The sequence below is a fragment of the Ciconia boyciana genome, chromosome 1, assembly GCF_034638445.1.
Source record: "Ciconia boyciana chromosome 1, ASM3463844v1, whole genome shotgun sequence".
Lineage (NCBI taxonomy): Eukaryota > Metazoa > Chordata > Aves > Ciconiiformes > Ciconiidae > Ciconia > Ciconia boyciana.
This window is the reverse complement of record NC_132934.1, coordinates 176,887,995-176,913,300: the sequence shown is the minus strand read 5'-3', so window position 1 is coordinate 176,913,300 and position 25,306 is coordinate 176,887,995. Positions and strand designations below refer to the sequence as shown.

Genomic DNA, 25,306 nt, shown 5'->3' with positions numbered 1-25,306 from the left:
TTGGGAAAAGCAATTTTCTTACCCATCTGACTGTGATAGCAGCATCATAAGGCTTTGCTCCGCTTTGTTTAATCCTACTGCAAACAGCAGCTACACTGTCTAGACATAACTCTGCTGAAAGGGGTTGAAGGGTGGGATATTTCTTTTATTAATGTTAGCAGTGCACAGCACTTCACCTTCTGAACAATTATATTGCTGTCAAGCATAAAACATTGTTCTTACAATAATAAAAAAACCTGGCAGGTCTAGACCTATTGAAGACTTTGCACTAGGCTATACTAATCCATCACTGCCACTGCCACAATTCGTTTTTGTGAAACTGCAGATCTAAACAAATACATCCTGCTAATTTACATCACTTCGATTTCTTTTGTAAGTTAACTAACATAAACAGAAATTGTACCTCAACTCCTTAATTGCAATAGGAAGTGATACATAAAAGGGCCAGATATACCTTAATTTCATAAATGGAAAAGAGTCTCTGCAATTCCATTAATCTATCCAGTTCCGAAACCACTTTGGAACAGGTCCCTGCCTTGCTGCGCCCTCACACAGTGAGTAAAACGAATTTCCTGATACTCTCCAAAATGCAGTTTTGCACATAAGTACTGGAACACCAGTACTTATGCCAGAAGTTAGAGTATACCAGTGAAACCTCCTGCCTTTAGGAAGACCAATTTAAATGATCAGAAGTATAAAATAACATGTCAGAATTAACAGGACCTCAAAATAATGGAATTAAAATAGATGAAAAATCTTTTGATTTTCAGTATCCGAATCTTCACAGTAGGATCTATTTTATAAATCATGTCAGGTTAAATTCTTGAGCAGCCTTGTCTAGGCAACTCATTGTAAGCAGGGAAGACTACAGAATTCTACCGCAGATGTAAGAAAATAAAACACAACAGACATTGATGGAAACACACTGCTCAGAGAAGGTTCAGAAAGATGAGTTGAGTTTGATATACATTTTCATGATTAACTTTGCAAAAATATAAAGATTTGATTAAATAATTGTTGAACTGAAATAAAAAGATAAATTTAAAAAAAAATTGTGACCTGAAAAAGAGTACTTGTCAAAAATAATAATTTAATGAAGATGTAGTCACAGAATAAGGTAGTAGAACTTAGAGTCCTTTTTCCATATTTACTCTAAAAATGATGAAATATTCCAGTGGACACAGAAGCTTAAGCTCTGCACCAGGACTGCAGATTGGATCCACAATAAAAAGAATTAATGACTTGAAAAATTTTGAACGGAATTCCTCTATTTACAAATTAACACCCTTAATCTTGCTCAGAATACTCCACAAATCTGGTTAAATTAAAATTCTATTTGGTGTCAATTCAGAAATGAGAATTAAATAAGCATTGCGCAATGTAAAAATAAAAGATTTTGGTAGTGCAATCACATTGAAGCAGCACCACATAGAACAGATCACAGTCTAAAAGATAATAAAGTTAGTTATGAAGATGAGCAACTAGGAAATAAGTTCTTGTTTACATTTATATATTAAATCTACATTAACAAACGCAGAATGTTTTGTCTCTTGCATTCATTAGTTAAATAAACCCATAAACCTCCTTCCTAGATTTCTCATCCTAGGTGTCTCTGATTTCAGCATGCTAGAAACCTGTTAGATAAAATTTGCATAACTATAAAGCATATAACATTGTCATATTGAAAAAAAAGACTTCTTAATAAGAAGGAAAGAAACAAAATAGTTGTACATTTTTCAGGTTTACTGTATTCTAGATATTGGCTAACATTTCTGTTTATTTAGAGTTTGTTGTATAGACATATATAATCCAAATGAAAAGGATATTTTTTGTTCTAAGCTAAATCAATATACAGTCTTTATACACAGCTGTTGACAACCAAAAATGTATTATACATCACAGTGTTGATACCTCACTTTTCTTAAATCAATCCACAAGAGCTTTTCTATTATAAAAGAAATGAATGAGTGAAATTATAACCAGCTCTCTTACAGAACAAATACATGTGCTGAATAAATATTAAATCACAATAGCAAATAAGAAATCGCTGCATACTCAACTAATGAAAATGGAGTAACTGTCCTTGTTTATGTAGAACTATGTGCACCACTAGAATGTAATGTCTTTGTTTCAAAGAATGACACTTTCCACTGAAATCTGAAACCACTACAAAGAACTTAAATACTTTGGCAACTTCTTAAATATCTGGGCCCTGGAGTGCAATCCAGAAGCCTGTTTTGTGCTTAGGATGTCTACATGTATGAGGCAATCTAAAGAGTGAAATCCAAAGATTTGTAGTGAATAGGGCTACATCTGGCTAGCGACTGGTCACCAGTGGTGTTCCTCAGGGCTCAATTCTAGGGACAGGTCTGTTCAATATTTTTATCAATGATCTGGACGCAGGAGTTGAATGAACAATTCACAAGAGCGTTACTCTTTGAAAGGAACAACCAGTGCTCACTATTCTCCATAAATGAGGATGTGGAAGCCGCCCTTTATATAATCATTAGAGTATTCATTGATGATCTTGGAGACTAAATGTTAATTGTGCTTTCACATCCACACCTACCAAATTCTAAGACTGCACCCAAGACAGCTGAAGAAAACTAGCAAAACTCCAAACATATTCTGTGTGGCTTGGTATTTGAAGATTTTGCCTAAATGCTTAATTATGCAAAATAAATTACAGAACATTACATTTTTCTTAAGTGCTTAAAAGAATTGGATAACTCAAGGTTTTCTTCACTTGACATGTATGCTCATTTTCTGGAACTATGGCTATGTATTACTATTACATTTGATAATAAAACCCTCAAACCTTAAATAATCAATCACATTCAGTGTTCTGTATGGATAATGATCAATAAACAACAACGTGTTTAATATTCTGTTTTATTCCTATTGTGAAACACATTTCTCCAAGCAAAATTTATTCCAAGCTAATAAAGTATTAGAAAAAAACCTAATCAGTTACCTAACTAACTTTTCTGTGGTGCAATACAGCATCCATCCACGTATGAGTATTTCGCCAAGTTTTATTTATCTTCACACTTTCTCTTAGAGATTAAGCAGTTTTATTATCTCAATTGTATAAATCAGAAAAAGAAACACTGAGAATCTGCAGTGGAAAAAAAGGCTACAACTTTCCAAAAAGTCCAGTTTGAAAAGTTTGGGACTACATTGCTTAATGCACTACTAACACTTCAAGAATCCCAAAATAAAGGCTTTTACATTTCCCATATAATGATTTCTCATCCAAGGTCTCAAGCAAGGTAACTATAAAGCAAGAAATATTATTTTAGTGAACTTTTGTAGAAAAAGTATAGTTTAAATTATTTAATGTTACACAGAAAGAAATGTGATAAAAAACTAGTGTATCTAAATAAAGGTAATATTCAGTTTCCATCATACCGGATACCTACAAATTGCATATTAAAAATGGGATGAGAGTCCTTTGCTACACAAAATTGCTTCTATTTACCTTGTGTGTTGAAAGAAAAAGAAGAGATTTCACGGAAAATATTATACATGATTCTGTAATTAAAGATTGCATCATAATGTATATGTGCAAGCACTCCAAATTAAGACTGCACACACAGCTTTGATTCTGGCTTCTGAATACTTAATTCTGTATTACAATATTTTTGAACATATTACTTCACATATAATTATCTTTTCAAAAAAATCGGCAAAAAGAAATTCCCTATATTTATTCTTAGAAATATCTGACCTATTTTTTGTTGACATCTTTCCATGAAAAAAAAATATGCATCAGACAGATACCTGGCTTGGAAGATATTATGACTAGCAGAATGTTGCAAAACTTTAGTATGTGAAAACAGAAACAGCTAGATGAATTTGGGGTATTGTTAATTAAAAATGTGAAATGATGAGTATGAAATTGCACTTTATTTCTTAAACATGAAAAATAAATTTTTCATATTTAATCTCTGAGTAGCTGTTGTTGTTCTGAGATTGAAGTTGAAGACAGATGGCATTTAAATGTCCTTTGGAGAAGCTTCTATTTCTCCACTGATGAAAGAGGAAGACTGGACACTAAGCTTAGACTAGGCAACTAACATTAATAGAGTTAACATGCAAGCTAACTCTCACTCTTCATTTATATTCTGAATTTTAAAAGGTGAAGATGAAGTTTGCAGTGGTGTAAGTATGAATTTATGGATGACCTGATATTTATTTTATTGGGAGAAAGGTATTCATTACTGACAATTACGTTTGCAATGCAAACTGAAAATTAGATGTAGGCTGTATGGATTTTTTTAGTGCTAAGTCATTTATTTAAACATATTAGAAATGGCAGTAAATTTTGCAGGTCTAATGTATCTTTTTCTATGGTGGTTTTCAGCTACAGATACAGTATTGTAAAGCCATTAATAAAAGCAGAACATAAAAAAGAATCATCATTGTTTCTATTAGTTTCTAGTATTGTTTCTAATATAATAATAAGCTAAATTTACCATCTGAATTCTGCAGCAGGATTGAAGTTCTGTTTAAATGATGCTGCACATTGTACACATTTTACCTGGCTCTGTATTTGTGGATGGAAATATAAGTTCCTAAGCATGTAGGAAAAAAGGAAGTTTCAGGCTTTGCCATTCTTAGAGCAAACCATTTGCTAGCACTTTCTTTTATAAATATACCTTAGAAACATTTTAGCTGTAAACGAACAGTGCAACTCTTTCTTTAGTGAAAAGGAAATTGTTCTTTAGTGTCACCACGGTATAATGGCAGCAGCTAAAAGTATTGCATCTCAGGTAAACTACTAACTATCTGAATTTAAACTTGGATAGTTTTTAATACATAACATCTAAGTAGTTCTTTTCTCCATTATTAGAAATACTTATGCTTTATTTATATAATTCAATCCTTTACTCTCTGCAGAGTTAGTATTCTTTATATGGATTTCTATGAATTTACATACTGCTGTACAGAAGTTTTTTATTCCATATTATTCTTCCATATTAGTCTTTTATTCCAATTATTCTTCAAACTAAATAAGATATTTAGTTTATTTAGGGCTACATAAGATATGTGTAAGTGTCATACCTTCATGGTACTTGAAAACTTGACAATCAGGGCTTCAAAAGAATGGTTATACACTAAGAAAGGCTACAGAATCAACAGAGCATTGAGTTAAATTCCTTGCATCTTTCCCTTAGTAAACACACCAAAACAAACTATCCTCCTGTTGGCTGAACTGCAACATACTCCTGTGCTGCAACAAATTCTACATATCTCCTGTGAGAAAAAAGTCTTTTATCCATTGCCTCTAAGTTTTGGATGACTATCTGCTTCCTAGTCAGCTAAGGAATTTCCTATCCTCTCTGATACTGTGGATTCCTTGTTTAGCAAAATCTCTCTAATGACACCCTGAACTCCAAAATGTTCCCTTTACTGAGCTACCTGTTAAGGAGAATTTGGCCTTCCTCCCACACAATTCCACTTTACTCAGTTTTCAGTATTCGTGACTAACAAAAAGGCAGCCTGTTTTTCTGTTGCACCTTTTTCACAGGACATAAGATATATCAAGCACTAACAAGGAAACAAATAGATTAGCATGTCACAGATATTTAGAATTAAAGCCAAGATGACCAGTTAGATCATTAATCTAATTTATTGTATATCTAATGTATTCTGTACATACAGTTCACCAATTACCCTGGGACTAAGAATCTGCTTTGCCTAGATTTTATTCAAATGCATTCAATGTTGAGATGACAATACCTGGAGATGGAGAATTCAAAACTTTTTTCTGCAGCTATTCCAGTACATTCCAGTGTTTAAGCATTCTTCTTGATGGAAAAGTATACCTTATTTCCAATCCATCTAAACTGAATTGGCTCTTGCTAAGATTTCTCAACTAGATTAAAGAGCTCTTTAGTTCCCAGTAGTTTCTCCCTGTGGAGGTACACTGTAATCAAGTACATCAACTTCTCTTCTTTTTAATAAGCTGAAATAGCCTGAGCACTCTAAGACATTCATTGCAAGACATTTTTTCTTGTCCTGTAATCCTGTGTGTCTCTTTTCTTCCCATCCTCCAAATGTCAAGCACTGTTTAAAAATAGTGACCTGAGAACTACACAATGTATTCCAAAATCCACTGTCACATCCCGAGATAAGCCCCTTTTTGCCTTAGCACCACACTTGATCTTCTGCAGCTAAAATGTCCAGACAGCACATATCACATTTTACTGAAATGCAAATGTATTAGCACTATTCTTTTTCCTTTTTCAAGAAATCTCAATCTTCTTATTAAAGAAAGATGTGGGATACATCTGACATGATCTTACCGTGGCAAACCTTGTGTGTTTGTACATGTAATTTGTATATATATGTAGAAATGTATACAGGTATATATACACATATCTAAATATGTATATAGCATGTGTATATATACATATGTACAAAGTTTAAAGATCTAAATCTCCTCAAGATCTTAGTCCTTAATCTGCTGGGTCCAGTTGACTAGTTTATTATAATAACTTTTTTTTTTTTCCTTTTGCAATCAAGAATGTTAAGTACCACGCACATTTCATTTACTCTTCATTTTAAGTAAAGTTTGCTCATCATCACATGAATCAATTCTATCTTCAACAACTAGTGTTTCAATGATGCTCTTGCATCATGAGGTCATGAATTTACTTTGGCTTAGTAACTATTTGGTAAAGAAACCTGGAAGGTACTACATCCAGAAATGACTGGCTCATACTTTTATTAGCAATATTCATGTCCTACACTGTGTACGTTAGTGAAGTTCAAATCTTCCATAATGACAACCCCTAGTAATAGCTCTCACCTTTTCAGCTTAACAGACAACGGCATCCATTTACAAATCTAGTTCTGTTAGTCTCTAACAGACACTTTATTTTAATATTCTTCCCTTTTCAGTTTATCAGAACCTGTTTTATAGGTGCTATCCCTTATTATTTCCCTGCCTGTCACTCCATTTACCACTTTTACTTCTCACTTCCTTTCTTTAATGAATAAACCATATCCTCTCACAGCTGTGGAAGACGTGCACAATCATCAAGTTGTTATTACCTGTATAAAATCTAGTCTCACACATGAACTAATAAAAGCTTTTCCAGTTAGCTGTTCTGTCTTAAGATTAGTACATAAATAATTACATAGCACTAGAATTTGAGTTTCCTGTTATTACAGTTCCCTGTGTTCTAGCTTTCTTCTCTTGGCCCTTCTTACCTACAGTTCCATTTCAAATTCAGACCCTTCATTCTTCATCTTTCTGCTCTAGGGTATATAACTCACTTGTGGGCACATTAAAAAATAATTAGTTTGTTAGTGTTAAGTAATCAATCCAGGCAGTTTTCCATGGTTGCTTTTCTCATGATTATTTATTGCCCTGCCAATCTTGTATAATCCATAGACTTTATCAGCAGTGATTTTAATTTTCTTCCAAATTGCAGATGATGAAAACACTGACTAGAACCAAAATCAATATAATAATATCATAATACCATAGAATAACTAGATGGACTTTCTCTCAAGGAACTTAGATCTCTATTGACCTTAGAATCACTTAAAAATGTCATGGACAGAAATAATCTTTCTGTCAATGCTCTGCTATCTGTCAAATCAGGTGAGAATGGAGATGAAACTTGTATGATGGGAAAAGGACAGAGAGAAACAGAAATTTGGCATAAAGGGTAAGCATAACCTTTGTTTTCCTTAACTAGAACAAATCGTTAACATCAACATTAAACATAGTCAAGAGTACTTCAGTTTACTTTTAGGTTACTAAAGTTAGACTATTCAATTCATTAGAACTGGGTTTTGGGGGGGGGTTGGGTGGCTTTTTGTTTTATTTTGTTTTTAAATAAACTCTCCTTTGCATGGTAGAGAATACCAATATTACGCATATGCAAAAAAAACCAGATGTACTCTGAGAATTACTACCAAGGTAAATAATATATAACCACTATCAAGATAAATAATATATATACATATGATGCTAACTGAAATCTTCTTAGTACTTAAAGTCATAAAATTAGCCTCTAGAGTCATATTCTTTAGAGATTTTTTTTTTTGGTTAAACAATAAACCAAGTATGTTCATATTTTAAATAATCCACCAGAGGGAGTTCTATGAATAAAATAGGAATATTGACAAGAAACATGAACCTTTGGAATAAGAGTTTAAATATGCAATTGCCATAACTTACATTTTTCATTGAGCACTAAAATTTTTAGTCAAGCTTATGTCAAGAAAATAAGAGTTTATTAACTATGGATTTAACTTGATGTTGAAATTTCCAGTGTTCCAAAACACTGGTATAGGGGAGAATGAAATGCAGCTATTTGATACTAACTCTAATCTTTGGTGGCATGAGTATTTTTGAGTAATTACTGAAGTAAATTAAATTTAACCATAAGAGTCAACTGCCAGTCTTTTATCATGGGCACTGCAGTGGTACAGAATATCCTCACAAGTTCTGGTTTTAGCACCATCAGTGCTAACTAGCAGATTTCCCTAACATTTTCATCCCACAGAAAAGCCCCAAGAAATATCCACACAATTCTCTACATCTTGCTCTTGGTAATGTTTTCCTTATTGTCCTGGTTTCGGCTGGGATAGAGTTAATTTTTTCCTAGTAGCTGGTATAGTACTGTGGTCTGGATTTAGAATGAGAATAATGTTGATAACACACTGATGTTTTAGTTGTTGCTGAGCAGTGCTTACACTAAGTGAAGGACTTTTCAGCTTCTCATACTGCCCTGTCAGCGAGGAGGCTGGAGATGCACAAGAAGCTGGGAGGGGACACAATCACGACAGCTGACCCAAACTAACCAAAGGGATAGTCCATACCATATGACATCAGGCTCAATAACAACAGCTTGGGGAAAGGAGGAGGAAGGCAGGAAAACTTAGAGTTACGGCGTTTGTCTTCCCAAGTAACAGTTACACGTGATGGAGCCCTGCTTTCCTGGAGATGGCTGAACACCTGCCTGCCCATGGGAAGTGGTGAATGAATTCCTTATTTTGCTTTGCTTGTGTGCACGGCTTTTGCTTTCCCTATTAAACTGTCTTTATCTCAGCCCACAAGTTTTCTCACTTTTACCCTTCTGATTCTCTTCCCCATCCCACCGGGGGGAAGTGAGCTAGTGGCTGTGTGGGGCTGAGCTGCCTACCCGGGTTAAATCACAACAGGTGAATATAGTCACAGTAGAATGAGAGTATTTTCATAAAAACAAACACATATCTGTCAAAGTGTGTGGGACTTCAATAGAAAGAAGATTTGAATTCTTTAGTATTTGATGGGATTAGGTCAAGTAATTTTAATTACTTGTATCTTGGTTTCATCTTCACTAAGTTGGAGATAAAAATACCCACTTGTATTTAGATGAACTCATTGGAATTTTTACTAAGTACTATTAAGGGTGTTAGGTAATAGAGTTCAATTATAATAGGGAGATGCAGTTATTTAACACCTGCTTATAATACTATTTATTTTTAAGTGTACAAGTTGCAAACAGTGATGAAGATCAATACTTGCCCAGAAAATCTCCAAATAAACCATCATTGCTATTGTGAGATATTTGAAAAATCCCACTAATTTCATTTGGAGTCCCAACAAAATTGATGGAGGCAATGAAAACATACCATAAAGAGCAGAAGAAAAGGAGAGGAGGCAATGAATGAACAGCATACCTGAATAGTGAAGCTAACATACGTTGTCATTTCCAGTAATCCTTATTGATTTCTCTGTATTTTCTGCCTTTCCAGCTTAATTTTTAAGGTTTCAGTTATATATTCTCTGTGTAACACACAATTACTACTCACAATTATTAAAATGTGTTGCTACTTCAAAGTGACCAAGAGGAGAAATATCCATACAGGATGTATGGAATCACAGTAAGAGTGAAAACCAAGAAGGAGGGAAGGAGGGAAGGAAAGAAAGCAGGCAGGCAAGAAGAAGGGAAGGCAGGAAGGCAGGAAAGCAGGAAGAGAAAGGGAGGGAGGGAGGGGAAAGGGACAGTGGAAAGGTGAAAGGGAGGGAGAGGGAGAGGAAGAAATAAAGGAAGGAAGGAGGGAGGAAGGAGGGAGGAAAAGTGAATGAAGTTCATGATATTGTGAAAGACAGGGAGAGGCAAAAAATGAAATTACGTAATTCATTAGATATAGCTACAATTCTTAGTCTACCCTTCTCATGTATTTTATATGTTCATTATAGAAAAAAATCACATGTTGATCTTATTGGTGCTGTATACATTCATTGTTTCCTTTTCAGAACAGGTTGCAAGAAGAAAGCAGATCCAATGCAGTTGATGAGCTTTTTAATAAATATGTAATTGCACCTTTCTGATTTTTAAATAAAAGTACAAGGTTCAGAATACTTTAAAATATGTTTTTTTCATATTGCCCTCTGTTGCAGGTATCATCTATTACAACATCTTTAACAACTTTAAGTCTAAATAAGTTATAAGAATGTAACAGTTTTCATATGATATATTTTCATAAAGAAAAAAATGAAAGGATTTATTTCTGGTAAGGAACATTTCCAGTCAAAATAAGACAATATGGTATTTCTTAGTGCCAAGAAAAAAAGCATGATGAACAGTTGTCAAGGGGGAAGGTGCAGGGAGAAAAAGCACCAGACAGTGTGATGCTGCAAAGTTCAATTTAATAACTGAACCAAAGCAGCGGATAAGCTGTGTCAGGAAAAACTTCACACTCCCACACATACAACCTACACACAGTTCTAGTTACTGAAGCTGGCCCTAAATGTGAGTTGGCACAGTGGAGCCTGGGGAAATGCAACACTTGCTTCAACTCAGTGTTGGATGTCTGCACAATATCCCCCTTCCCCTGACCTTCTGGTCCCAATCTTTATTACTGGGGAGGTGTCAAACAGGCCACCAATAAAATCAGTCCATGATGATATTATGTACCTTTCCAGCACTTTTAGGTTTTGTTCTCCTCTTGCTTGCTGACCCATAGCCTGTACCAGGGCTTGTAACGCTCTGCCTTTGTTTGCGTTGTGTTGTCAGCCATGGCTTATTATATTCAGTCACCCAACTCATTAAGGCAAGGCTGTGATGCTCCCATGACAAAAGTTAAAACTCTTTGAAAGTTTGCAATACCACAAGAAATGTTCTAAATGTGAATAAAATAAAATATTTTATGAACTAGCATTCACAACAATTTTAAGGCTCAGGGTGGAGTAACATGCCAATGAGATGGAAACATCCATGTCTTGTCTATTAATAACGAATATTGTTTTTAATATAGATTGAGTAAGTGAGAACATACACCCTTCTGTTCCCCTGGCTTCAGTTAGGAAGAAATACTTGCAGATGATTATTTTTTTCCCAGTATCTCTGTATTATGATTCTCTAACATCTGTCACTATTGTATTGAAGGGCACCTGTACATTGACAGAACACTGTAAAGCTTCAGTTTCTGATACTGCTTCAGGGAAGAGCAGGGCTAACCTTTACTCTGAACTGTTCTCTTTTTTTCCCAGTACTCAAAGCATCAAAAGAGACATCATTCTTTAAAATTTTATTGTCTTTATTCTTCTTGACTTAGTCAACAGATAAATAAGCTGTCTCCCCTGCATTATACTGAAAACATTATTGCCAGACAAGATCAGAATGAATACTCCATCACTCCCAATTCTTCGCTGTTATCACCAAAAATTAGCCATTGGGTATGTCTTACCCGCGGAAATGAGGAGCACCATCTCTGAATCAGTAATTCAAGATGTCTTTTTGCTTTTGAAAGACAAACCACACAGCCTCATCCTGACTGTCAACAAATACTCCTTAGTATACTATCCAATGCTTAAGAGACAATCTTCTAAATGGTATGTGTTGTATATCAAACCTTCATGAAAATAATATTAAAACGAAGTTTTAAGCTCTCACGATGCACTATTTTAAGAATGCGAGTCACTGACGATTGCAGAAAGCAGAGCAATGACTAAAGACAAGAATCTTGGTGATGGAGTTTCTACAGAGTAAGATTTCTACTGGTCATATACTATTCTGTTTACTTTCTCAATCATAGCCTAATGCCTAAGATTGACTTTTCTATCAGGTCCCACTCCTGTATCTTCCTTTCCTCTGTTTTTCCTACCAGAGCACCCCATGTTAGTTTCAGTTCAGTCACCCTGTCCAATGTTATTTCCTTGTCCCCTTCCATGAGCTATGTATTCCACTTAGACTATCTCCTCTTCTCTGTTATGTGAGAAGCCCACAGAAAGCACTAGTGGGTCTTCTTTCTGCCCTAAAGGATGTCTTCTCAATCCTAAAGTATTGGGAACAGCAGACAGAAGACGCATTTACAGGTTACGTCAATGCTTTCTTGGTACTCCTGAATTGGAACTTCAATACATAATACATTTTCAGATAATTTAGCCCTCAACTTCTAATTTTCTACTATGTATACTATTTAAGTATTCTAGAGGGGTTTTGTATTTAGCCAGTCTTGGATACCTTTTCGTGAAAACAAACAAAGAACGTTTATCCCCAGTACTGGGACATATCCTTCAATCTTGCCAAAGGCATGTACAAATGTCAGGGGTTTGATTTCACACTAGTTTGCAGATTCAAAGGCTTTGAATTTACAGCTACATAATTCAGCTGTCTTGATTCTCATCTTTGCTGTTTGTGCTGGTTTTGGCTGGGATAGAGTTAATTTTCTCCATAGTAGCTAGTATGGGGCTATGTTTTTGATTTGTGCTGGAAACAGTGTTGATAACACACTGATGTTTTAGTTGTTGCTAAGTACTGCTTATACTAAATCAAGGACTTTTCAGCTTCCCATGTTCTGCCAGGTGCGCAAAAAGTTGGGAGGGGACACGGCTGGGACAGCTGACCCCAACTGACCAAAGGGATATTCCATACCATATGACGTCATGCTCAGTATATAAAGCTGGGGAAGAAGAAGGAAGGGGGGGATGTTTGGAGTGATGGTGTTTGTCTTCCCAAGTAACCGTTACGTGTGATGGAGCCCTGCTTTCCTGGAGATGGCTGAACACCTGCCTGCCGATGGGAAGGAGTGAATGAATTCCTTGTTTTGCTTTGCTTGTGCGCGTGGCTTTTGCTTTACCTATTAAACTGTCTTTATCTCACTCAACCCACGAGTTTTCTCACTTTTACTCTTCCAATTCTCTTCCCCATCCCACTGCGGGGGGAGTGAGCAAGCAGCTGTGTAGTGCTTAGTTGCTGGCTGGGGTTAAACCACAACACTGTTTTCCATGAATGCCAAGAAAATCCCCTAAAATTCACTGTCTTTGTCGTGCTTTTTTAGTGTGATATTTGCAGTTCTGTATGTGCCGACACAGATTCATGCTAACTTATTTTAGGCACCCACCAATGCTTTTTAGGTTAAGAGTCTGCTTGCCCTGAGCTACCTCTATGGACAGTAATTTATTTATGCCTACAGTTCAGTAAGATGAAGCAGGTTTTATAAATTGATATATTCTTCACTCAAGAGACTGACATGTAGATCTGCTGACCTGACAGACAAACCATCACCAGATCCACTGAAGAAAGAAGAGACATATCAGAGTACCCTTAATATGAGATTATATTTCTGCTAGCACTCTGACGCATAGCAAGTATTAGTTCCATGGGACACTAATGTTGCTGCTGAATATTCAGGTTTCTGGAACTAGAATAAACTTGAAAAACAAATTAAAACCATAGGAACTATTGAGTCCTGTGTATAATGTAAAAAGATCATTCAGATGAGAGAGCTACTTTTCATAGCAGCATTCTCTAGGAATAATACAGCATTCTGCCATACTAACCTTTTTAATGTGGCATTTAGGCAATAAAATGGAAGTTCCTGATGATAAAGAAGGCATCAAATTGTGATTAATGCACTATAGACTATTTGCTTAACTATTTTCCTGTAGATTTCACAGCATTTTACTACCAGCAGTTGTCTTCTCTATTTCCTATTAATTATCTTGTTGTCCATATGCTAGTTCTTGAAATGCTCTTACTTTCCTCTTCTCCTACTGTGTCTTGATGGAGTGGTACTGTAACGTGCCATGTCACAGCTGTATTAAGGAGAACTTATAAAAAAGCAGCACACTGTGCTAAGTGCTGATTATTACCTTCAAACAAGCATCTTAAAAATACCAGAAGTGTGAAAAATGATCTATGAAGTACAATTTCTTCTCAAAGAAGAAAAGAAGAAAAAAGAAATTGGAAGCAAGAGTCATAATAATAGTCATAATAAAAGTTTAATGTCATGAATTTAAAAAAAGAAAATAATAAAAATGATACTGTAATATTTTAAGAAACTCATGCTATCAAGAGAATAAACTAGTCTAAGCTTAGTTTTGTACATAAAGATCAGATTTTTTGTTTTGGTTGAAAGTAAGATAATCACAAGCATTTTGGGACTCTTGTTTCTGGTTCCATTGCTTCAGTGTTTTTCACTTTTGTGTATTGCTAGGATGGGTTTAAAGTGGTAAAATGGAGAAAATTCTAAACCTCAAAAAAATATAATTCCCGGTAAGGCATAAGTGATACAGTGAGTTCCAAAATGTTTTTCTTTTTCATGTCTGCATCTTTGGTTTTATTATTTATTTAAATTATTCTGGTTTCTTTGGAATATTTTCAACTTAATTTTACTAGTCCAAAGGACGTTAGAGAGAGAACAGAGCTTAAAAAAACCCAAACAATTGGAGTGTCAAAATAACTTTAAAAATCAGAACTTAACTAGAAAAGTGAAGGGATGTGATTTCTTTAATTAGCATTCTGTGTAGACCTAAGAAGTAGAGACATAATTCAACTTTTTACTCCATGCTAGTGTACTTAAAATTAACTCCTTCAAAAGGAAAATATATAAGCAATTTGAATATAGCAAGCCATACTTTTCCATGTCCATATGTCAAAATGTACAAGACACATAACATTTTTTCCAGGGACACCCTGCCATGTGTAAGAGAAGAATGAGAATTACTAATTTAGAAAGAGTCCCAGAGATTCAATGATCAGTGACATTTCAGCAAGGTTTTGACACAGTGTCTTCTCACTTCTGTTGTCAGTGGTGCAAGAATAAATAGTAAGTTGTATATGTGTACAACTATGTAATTTTTAAAGAATATGTGTAACTTTTTACAGTACATGATCTTTTTAATACTGAATATTCCAAACATGTGATTAGAATCCACAAGGTAAAAAGCATAAACCAGAACAATTACAGTTTTCTATAGTCTGGTTCCAATCCTCTCTCCCCTTGAAAAATACATTTAATGGATTAGTATGTTCATTTTAGTCATAGGTGTATGGAATAGTTTTATTTTCCAATTAAATTACACTGGTTTTTTCCCCAGCATGTCCCAAGATCATTTCTTGCACATACTTAAATTATATTAAACTTGAGTCAAAAATCTCAAAAACTTAAACAGTTCTTACAACACCAATTCACTTTTAAAAGTGTATGCAATGTGCATTAAAACAAATGTTCTCATTACACTACAGTAGCTGCAATATTTCCAGTTGAGTAAGCAATAATTTTTTCCAAGCTAAAAAAAACACAAACCTGCTATGGATGGAAATGTCCTATTTTAAAAGTTTTTCTCTTGAAGTATTTTCCTCAAAACTATTCATTTTTTCCTCCAAGTGTTAAGAACATAATATATTGCATTTTTAGACAAATAAATGTTCAGCAATATGAGTAACAATGTCACCTTCCAGTGTGTGACACAGTCTCTTCCATAGTCACTCAAGTACTGTAATCTATCACAATATCCTCTTAGGTGGCTGGACAAATGTTTAAATAGGGCTTTTAAAGAAGCAACAATAAAACACAAAATCAAACAAATGAAAAAAAGTTCTGTTGCTGTCTGGAGTCACTCTAGTTTTCTATGAACACTATCTATCCTAAGAAAAAACACCTTACAGATCATCCATTAAGTATAGGATGCCATAAAGTCTGAACACAGCTTGCCCAGGTCTTCTTGCAGATTTATATTTGCTATTTACAGTGCAAGTAGGACATTTTGTACAATAATATATTTTGGACATGTATGCCTGACAGAGCATAAGAAACAGAAAGTCGCAGAACGCTTTAAAATTTCAGTGTGTTACTGATAACTTGTTGCTAACGTGTTACTAATAGCTTGTTGCTAATAAAAGTCAATTAAATGTTAGCTCTGGTAATCCCATCTGTTGCACATTGCTTAAAAAATAAAATTAAAAAAAAAAATCTGAACTTTTGCTTCGTGTTGTCCCTGGATACACAGCTCATATCTAAGACCACGGAAAATGTACAGGAGATACATTAAATAGCCTCACAGAATAATTTTGGTCCAAAGTGACCTCTGGAGGTCATCTAGTCAACTACCTGCTCAGTGCACATCTAACTAGGTCAGGTTACTCAGCAACATTTTCAGTCAAGTCTTGAATACGTCCAAGAACAGATCCCAAAAACTCCATTGGTTGTTGCTTTTCTAGTATTTGACTACCCCCATGGTTAAAAAAAAAAAAAAAAAGAAAATCCTAATATCCAGTTGGGATTTACTATGTTCCAATTTGTGTCTGTTGCCTATCACTCTGCACCTCCAACAACAGTCTGGCAACATCTTCTCTGTATCCTCCAATGAGGTAGATGCAGAGCGCAGTAAGGTCTTCCTTAGCCCTCACTTACCTAGGTTCAACAGGCCCAGCTCCCCCAGACGCTCCCCATACGCCATGTGCTCCAGCATCCAGCCAGCCTGATGACTTCCCCTGGACTCACTCCAGTATACCCATGTCTCTCTTGTACTGAGGAACCCAAAAGTAGACACAGCACTTCATATGTGGTCTCATGGGTGCCAAACAGGGAAGGATCACCTTCAACTTGCTCACTCTCACTACTACATCCCAGGATGTTGTTGGCCTTCTTTGCTGTCAGGGTACATTGCTGGCTTACGTTCAACTTGGTGTCCACCAGGACCCCCAGATCCTTTTCTGCAGAGCTGCTTCCTAGACAGTTGCTCCCCAGCCTGTACTGGTGCATGGGGTTATTTGGCCCCATATTGCAGGACTGTGCATTTCCCTTTGCTGAACTTTGTGATGTTCCTGCCAGCCCATTTCTCCAGCCTGCCTTCTAAATAGCAGCCCTGTCCTCAAACGTATTGATCATCTCCCCCTGCCAGTTTGGTGACATCTGCAAACTTGCTGAGAGAGAACTCCATCCTATCACCTAGGTCATTAATAAAGTTGTTAAAACAGTATTGGACCCAGAAGTGATCCCTGAGGAACATCACTATTTACTGGTCACAGGCTGGACTTTTTACTACAGTTCACAACTCTGAGTCCAGTCAGCTTTCCACCCATCTTATTGTCTATTTATCCATATGTCACCAATGTGGTGATAAGGAGGTCAAAGTCATCAAAACAAAGTATGATATGAAGTTAACAAAGCTGTTATCTGGTCAGTATCTATTGACCAGTATCTGGTCAGCTATTTTAAACAGTAGAAAGCCAACTGATGACCCTGTATATAAATCATGTTAAACAGCATATGTTAAAGAACTGTTAAATTACACTACTAGAGAGTTTGCTTGCCTCACTTGTTATCTGACCTTAGTTAAAGTCATATTAACACTGAAATAAATAACTGATGTCTGAATGTACAACCACAACTCATTAACAATTGTCATCCCCATCTATCAATATCTTGATAATATTTTTCTTAATTTGGAGTATTGTTACAATATTTCAGTATGCTTCAGGATGAGCTGTTGTAAATGGAACTGGATAGGAAAGGTTTTACATATCACTCTTTCCCCACTCCACCCCACCAAGTTTTAATTGCGAAATTCTGTGGCTTAGATAATAAACATAACTAATAACATGATCACTGAAGCTCTTCACCATAAAAGATTATTAAAAATTTTGCATAAGGCACACACTTCACATAAATGAAATGGTTGCTCTGTCTGCAGTATAATCAGAATTCTCAGTAAGTTAAAGGGTCTATATAGACTCCGTATGTGTCACTGAGATTACTTACGTGCTTATAATGAAGTTTGAATAATGTTTTGCTGTGCTGGGACTAATGACCCTTACAGTGTGAAGCACAGAACTGCATCTATGAGAGACTGAACACCTTCTACCACTTCATTCAAACGCACTTGCAAACATTCTGCATCTCCCAGGCTTGGAACTGTAACATATGTTAGGGTCCTTTACATTGCTAACAGTTTGACTGGGTTACAGACACATCAATCACTTTATTCATATACATTCTTCTGCTCATGGAAATTTTGCTTATGGCCATCCTCCTACTCAGTGCCTCAATGTAATGTGAAGATTTTCCAAGTTTATGTTTAGCAATTCACGTTGGAATATGGTGAAATAAAAAGGTGGAACAAGCTCTATCATCTCAATTGTCAAACTGCAGTTTCAAGATGCAAAATGATCACTGAGCTTTAAGTGAAGTTTCCTGAGAGGTAAAGCACTGACAGATTAAATAGTTGTATCTAAGAGATATTTCAATTTTCCATTTGAAACAATTGGGCTTCAGACAAATGGCATGATATTGAGATGAAGAAACTGGTAGCATAACTTGGAATGTCACACTTAATTTCTAAGTATTATCTATCTGTCATAACACAAACAGAACCATGTTCTTTACTGTGAGAGAGAAAGCAAACTACAGTTGTATTCAAAACCTTACCAAGTATGAATAAAGTTTTTTAAGAATTCCCCATGCTTTAAAAACAAACTGCAGTTATCTATTTAAGGAAAAATATGACAAACTTTTCATCTCTTAATATTTACTAATGTAGAAAAGTAGTTGTTATGAGAAGGGCTCATGGTACATCAGGCCACAGGGTTCATTAAACTAGCATGGTTTATTATAAACTTTCATCAATAAACATATAATGGTACAAAGTAAAGTACATTATAAAAAGTCATATATTCCAAAAAGAATTGCATCCCAATAAGGTTGCCATCACATTTTCGAATTAGACTTTATTCTGTTTTATGAAGAGACAGATAAGACCATACACTATGACTCTAATTTCTGACAAGTATGACAAGTGGATAAATTGCTGACTTTAGAGGTTAGCTTCCCTACGTATGAAACTCCTGATAACTAGAAGAATAAAGAACTGTCACTAAAAATGTGTTAGAAGAATGCATTTGCTTTAGCTTATTGATGTTTTCCATTTTGCTGCTTTTGTTTTTTTTAAAAGACATCATGTGCATTCCACTGTACTATCATATAATTCTGACAATAAATTAGGAATTTAAAGTTACCAGACATATGGCTTTGCAGATTGAAAATTCACAGAAACTGACAAGCTAGTAAAAACCCAGATTGTAATTAAGAAGTACAGAAGTCTTAAAACGAGAGATATGCATATTTGTGCTGCCATTTAAATTAGGAAATTAATTAAAAAAACAAACAAACAAACAAAAAACCCAAAAAACCTCAGCACACCTAAATGCCTAAAAAAAGAAACCAATGAAACTTTGCATTTTTTCCTCTTATTTTTAACTTCTTGCTTCTAACGCTTTAATTTAAAATCTTGCTATCCATGTTCCATTTATAAAACGTATGGGGAATGCAAAGATAGAAATCTCCAGCTTTCATTATTCACTAACTTCTCATGAAGTCTACTCTCCCCTCTTGCCCCACTACCCTCATAACTTGTTAATTGGCAAATGTATTTTCTAAAGATTTTTCAAATGTTCTCTGGTGTTCCTTCACTGCTTTTCTTTTCTTAATTTCCTCACTGCTTTCCCTCCTCCATGCATACATTTTTTTTTCATTGCTTAGATTTTGCATTTCAAAAGAACAATTTCATATTTGGCACTGAAGACTAAATATCTCAGAAAATACCAGGGATATTATGCCTCTGCTAATGGAAAGGGATATATAACTGTACATAAAGTTAATGAACTTTACTTCCATTACAAGCTTTCTCCAGGCTCAGCAATGACTCTTTGCATTTTGAAAAAAGTTTGTCACATTTGAATTAAGTCTGGACATACCTGTGTCAACTATGCAAATAAAAATTTGTATTCATGGCTTCCACAGATTTTGTGGTTGAGGGGAATTGAACAATTATCTAGTGACAAAAAACATGTGTTGGAAATGACATATCTCCTGAAGTCAATAAGACTCTTAAATTCAGTGGTTTGCTCTTTAGCAGCTATTTCTTCTTCAATATAAAGAAATTTCAAAGCTCAAATATCTTGTCCTCATAACATGTTACGTGAAGCCCAAAGCAAACTGAATATATATGCATAATTTTTTTTTTTTTAATGAACAATGCTGTAATTTAGAACTTATAAAATATCAAATCTGACGCTAGGCAAGGAAATTGCTTTTGAAAAATGAAGATTAAAACATTTATGGAGATTCAATGAAGCAAACCATTTTCATGAAAATATACTGATTTTCATGAAAATGCTATTGTGACGACAACTGTGAATAACTTTCTAATTAAAACTAATTGGTGGAAGTATGACATTTGCCAAGTATGATGCAGTTATCCTGAGGTTCCAGCACTTTAAACGAGTACCTCAACTAAGGGCTACAGAGAATTAGTCTTTTTTTTTTTTTTTTTTTCCCCCAGGAATCAATTAATATTTAATTTCACCTATGTAATTAACTAAGAAGCAAAATTATTCCAAGATGAGATTTAACTTGAGTCATATCTCAAAATTATTACACATTCTATAGCATATACCATGTCTACATATCTATTTTTGCAAGATTATTTGAAAAACATTGTCTTGCTCCCCATTCCCACAACCAGCGTAGAATTATTGTTTTTTGAATTTTTTTATCTCAAAAACTTCATGGTACAGCACTATTATTTCTGGTCAGGACTAGCTTTATTTCTCTGTAGCATTATGGTTAGTAGAATAAAAATTATTGGTTTTGATAACTGTTGGCTACAATATTTAAGAGATATGATGGGGTCAAAAATAATTTCTTGTGCTTAATATAGAGTAGATATTTTTGTAGATGCAAAGAACAAGATGAAAGGTATATAATTTCAGTCATTGCCTTCATTTTTTCTTTACCTTGGGGACAAGTATATCTAATTCATTTAGCTTCGTTATTTGTACTCTATTAAAAAAATATTTGTTATGACAATCAGCATTATAGAACTGGCTATTCAGATAGTCAGTTATAATACCCTATTCACTGAACTGATATATTACTAAAAGATTCTGGTGCTATAGTGCTAAATATCCAGAAATTCAATATTTCTGAAGCTTGAAAAAAGTATAAAAAGGAATCATATTATTGCACTCTTCAAAAGCCGTTAGAGTTGTTGCAAATGCTGTCAAAGCTTCCCTCTCCTCCCCTAAGTTTTCTCCCTATAAGTGCTTTTCATATACCAGAAAGATTAATTTTCTGACAATTCTACTATTTATATAAGAAATAATTTAAGTAAATATTTAAGAGAATTGGCTAAGGAAAATTCATTTCACCTGTTTTACGTTTCACATTTTCATGGAGAAAAACGATTTTTCCTTAGAAAGCAGAAATACCCAAACTTTGAAAGCTGCATTCACTAATCCATTATTCTGCCTTCATATCAGAAAATTCTTAAGGTATTTATTTTCTATAGCTTTCAAAGAATGGTAAATTTTTACAAGCAAACAACCACGCAATATGCCAGAATTGAGGGAGTACCATTATTTCCTATTCACAGCAAATGAGCTTTTGCAACGATACCTCGGAAGAGGATTCACAGAGCCAGAATTTGAGATACGTCACTTGCCACTCTTAAAGAAAGCACCCTGAAAAGCTTTAAAGCAAGGGCCTTGAAGTTCTCTTGAAAGCATAAGAACTTTTTTAAAACAAGGATTTCCCCATCCTTTTTTAAAGAGGGCTTCCCCTCAAATCCTCTGCATAAGATAGGAGGAGTTTGTTAACAAACTCCTCCTTGCCTTAATTTAGGTTTGCTCTCATCACAGTTCATACTATTTCCCTGGAGTCTGAAGGAAAAAATAATGCTTTCCGTCACCTCAGAGACTATGCATCTGCTCTTTGCTCTGCTCATCACTTTCCTACCCTTTCTTCACATTACAAGGTCTCTGCTGTTCCTTTATCACACTCTCCAGGGTATCTTCCTTACACTCTAGAAGTTTTTCTCGGTTATGCATGTGTGTAGAAGAAATAATCACTTTTCTCTTATGTAGATTCTCTCCAATGAAGAGTGTTGTAGTCAAGACAGGCAACAAGGCACCCTTCCCCCACTCACAACTGCTCGTCCACACTCTTTAACACAAATCAGTAGATCAAATAGATGTGAGCTGCCTCACACTTAAATGCAATAACACGATGTCTATGAAAATATCATGCACTATGAAGCTTAACTTTTAGGATTACGTTTTCACTGGGTCAGAAGTTTAATCACGTACAGAAAAAATACTGTAATTGCATAGCTGAATAGATGTGATTACTTGTATTTCTAACAAAGAGAAAGTGTGACTATTGTGCATGCTTGCAAATGTAATTGTAGTTACATCAGAGCTTGCTTATTAATTACAACTGACTTCCTTTTTGATCCACCATCTTTTGTTGACAATATTCCCATTACACATAATTCAGATTTTAGACCTGAGCATTAAAAACAATAATAGATTATATAATATACCTAATATCTTAGAAATGGGAACAGATCTTTGTGATCTTTGTGATACGTCTTATATGTATCAGTCACAAGTCTTCAAATGTACTCTAATGAGTAATTTCATTCACCCCAAAAATCTTTCAATAAATTGTTTTAAAGAATAAGGAGATTTTTTTTAAAACTCAGGGTTTTTCAATATTAGGTTTTGTAGAAAATTTTTTCATTGTTCATTATATTGCTTTTCACTCAAAAAAAAAAAAGTAATACATAAGTCTAAAAAATATATTGTTAAAAAGATTTAATTTGTTCAACCCATACCTGTTCACTTCTAATGCAATCTCATTCTAAGCTAGATCAGATGAATTCTGCTCTGACAGCTTATTTCTTTCCACTGACAGAAGAAGGTTAAACTGACTAGCTTGGACCTGGAAAACTACATTTTAGATGTCTAAATACAAATAAAATTAAAACCAGCCACAGAACTAGCTCCAGAAGTGTAAAATGGATGTAACTACCTGAGCTGTAGTGGTAAGAAAAACACAGTTAAACCTGTGAATTACAATATGTTATTAGTTACAGAAGAGAATAAATAAAATAAGGACATAACTGCTGGACAAGCAAAGCAGATTCATTGAAACCTGCTGTATTACTTCAATAATGATTTCAGTATAGACCTTAAGGGACCATTATTTCTCAAAAAAATTATGTAATCTACTCTTTATGTAAGCTTAATTTCATAAGCCATGTTTTTAATTTTGTCAAATTATGCAGAATCAAATGGCTACTGATATGATTTCATTTCTGAATAAGTAGCATATTTCTGCTTCATTGATTCTGATTAATTTTTAATATTAATGCCATACCTGTTCTGTCAGGTATAACTGGAAAAATTTAAAATATTGTGAGATAAAATTATTTGTGTCTTCAACTTTCTGTCTTAACCTACTTCACAGATGAATAAAAGACGGGATAATTCTTGACAAAAAAAACCCCACAAAACTTCCCTTGATATTGTTCCCATGCAGAACAATGACAATGACAAAGCTTCCCTAAAGCTAAACAAAAAGGAATGGTGATTAAAAAGTATCCTAAGGACTTACATATACTTGTTACTATTATCACCTGTACGTGAACATGCATCTAGTTAAGGTGTATACTGTTCTGACTCAGCAGACAGGGCATTCATCATAGCAAGCCAATTCTCATAACTTCACTGAAGTTGAGAGGAATCACCACTCCTATGGTTTCAAAAGGGCCACTTATGAAATAAAGTTCCATACAAGTACAGAACTATTTCAAGCAGAAAAGTAACGAGATATTTTTACTCAGAGAAGATACAGAGGATTCATAAGATCATAATTTAGGTCTTCTAAAACTGCCTTACCATGGTGTAGTTGTGAGCCACCTTCATAAGCTCTGTGCATCCTTGTGCATCAGCAAATGCTCGTATTCCCAAACAGTTGGATGGGTGCAAAAGCTTCATTAGAAAATGGCAGCAAACCTCTACTACTTGTGGGAGCTGGAGTAGGCAGGCAGCTGCTAGAAGGTTTTCAATGGTGTCTTCTTTCAATTCCAGGCAGCCTAAAAAAAAAAAGGATTGATAACGCATGCAAACTTATTTACTTGGTACTTACAAAACATGCAGTATCAAAATATATTTTATAAATAATCCTAGTTCTATATAAATAGCTCTACAGAAAAGGTGAAGAGAAGGAGGATTAGTCTCTCTGACTGGACTCCTCAGTGACCTGAACATTACAGTATTAGAAACATTTATTTTTAAACTGCTATTAATTCAGCTATATAATAGGGATACAAATAGAGACTGTAAAGTGTGGAAAGGAAGAGAAGACTTAGGAATACTAGTTTTGTTTCTATAATGAGACTAAAATCTGAGTAAGTATCTGGATATCAACCAGGTTGTGATTTTATTTTTTTTTTCATTGAAATTGGTGATAAAATCTGCATTATCTTCAGTAGTACAGAGCAAAACTCACAAGCATTTACCTCCCTGCAAAAAATGAAGTAACTGGCTAATGTGGTTTTAGTATGACTAAAACCATAAAGATACCTTCAAAATAGGGCTTAAAATCTTTGAACTTCGTGTTGCTTATTTGACTTATTAATCCTGAGACTGGGATTAATTTTATCTGAGTAATATATGGCAGGACTCTCATAGCATATAATTCTTCCAAAAGACTTTATATTACCTAAAATAACATATATGGATGCATAATATTTCTATTCCATTAATTAATACTTATATTGCACTTAATTTTGTAATTTCACAAGTCATTATCTTTGTCTTGCAGACTGATAGACCTTTTAATAAAAGGTAAAACAGAACAAAATAAAATTAAAAAATAATTTATTTTAGGGAAGAATAAGTGTCATTCTTGTCATCGTGCTCCCCTCCAACCTGTCATTTTAATTTTTTTTTTTTAATACATTAGTATCTCTTACAAATCTCTGACATTAATAACTTAAGAAACTATAAATTAGAGATTACAGGGATGTCTTCGAGAACCAGAAAAAAGAACAGAAAATTAAAATGTGCAAATATAACATAAATTATAAGAAACTAACACTTCTGGTTTTATTTTGCTGTGCTTGGAAAAATAATTTCAAACTATAAGAGGATTAAGTGTATATTGATCTTTCTGTTCAAAGTAATACAGTTCAACTGTTAGATAAACTCACTCTTTTCCACAC

At 34.5% G+C, this 25,306-nt stretch overlaps 1 protein-coding gene across 2 annotated transcripts in view; it reads right to left on the bottom strand.

The window, feature by feature from the left end:
- Window positions 1-25,306, bottom strand: part of KLHL1 (kelch like family member 1) — a 249,394-nt gene that overhangs the window by 122,877 nt on the left and 101,211 nt on the right. For both annotated transcript variants that reach the window (XM_072854161.1, XM_072854170.1), the window contains one exon: window positions 23,979-24,175. In XM_072854161.1, the coding sequence (XP_072710262.1) occupies window positions 23,979-24,175 (197 nt within the window). The remainder of the gene's footprint in view (window positions 1-23,978; window positions 24,176-25,306) is intronic.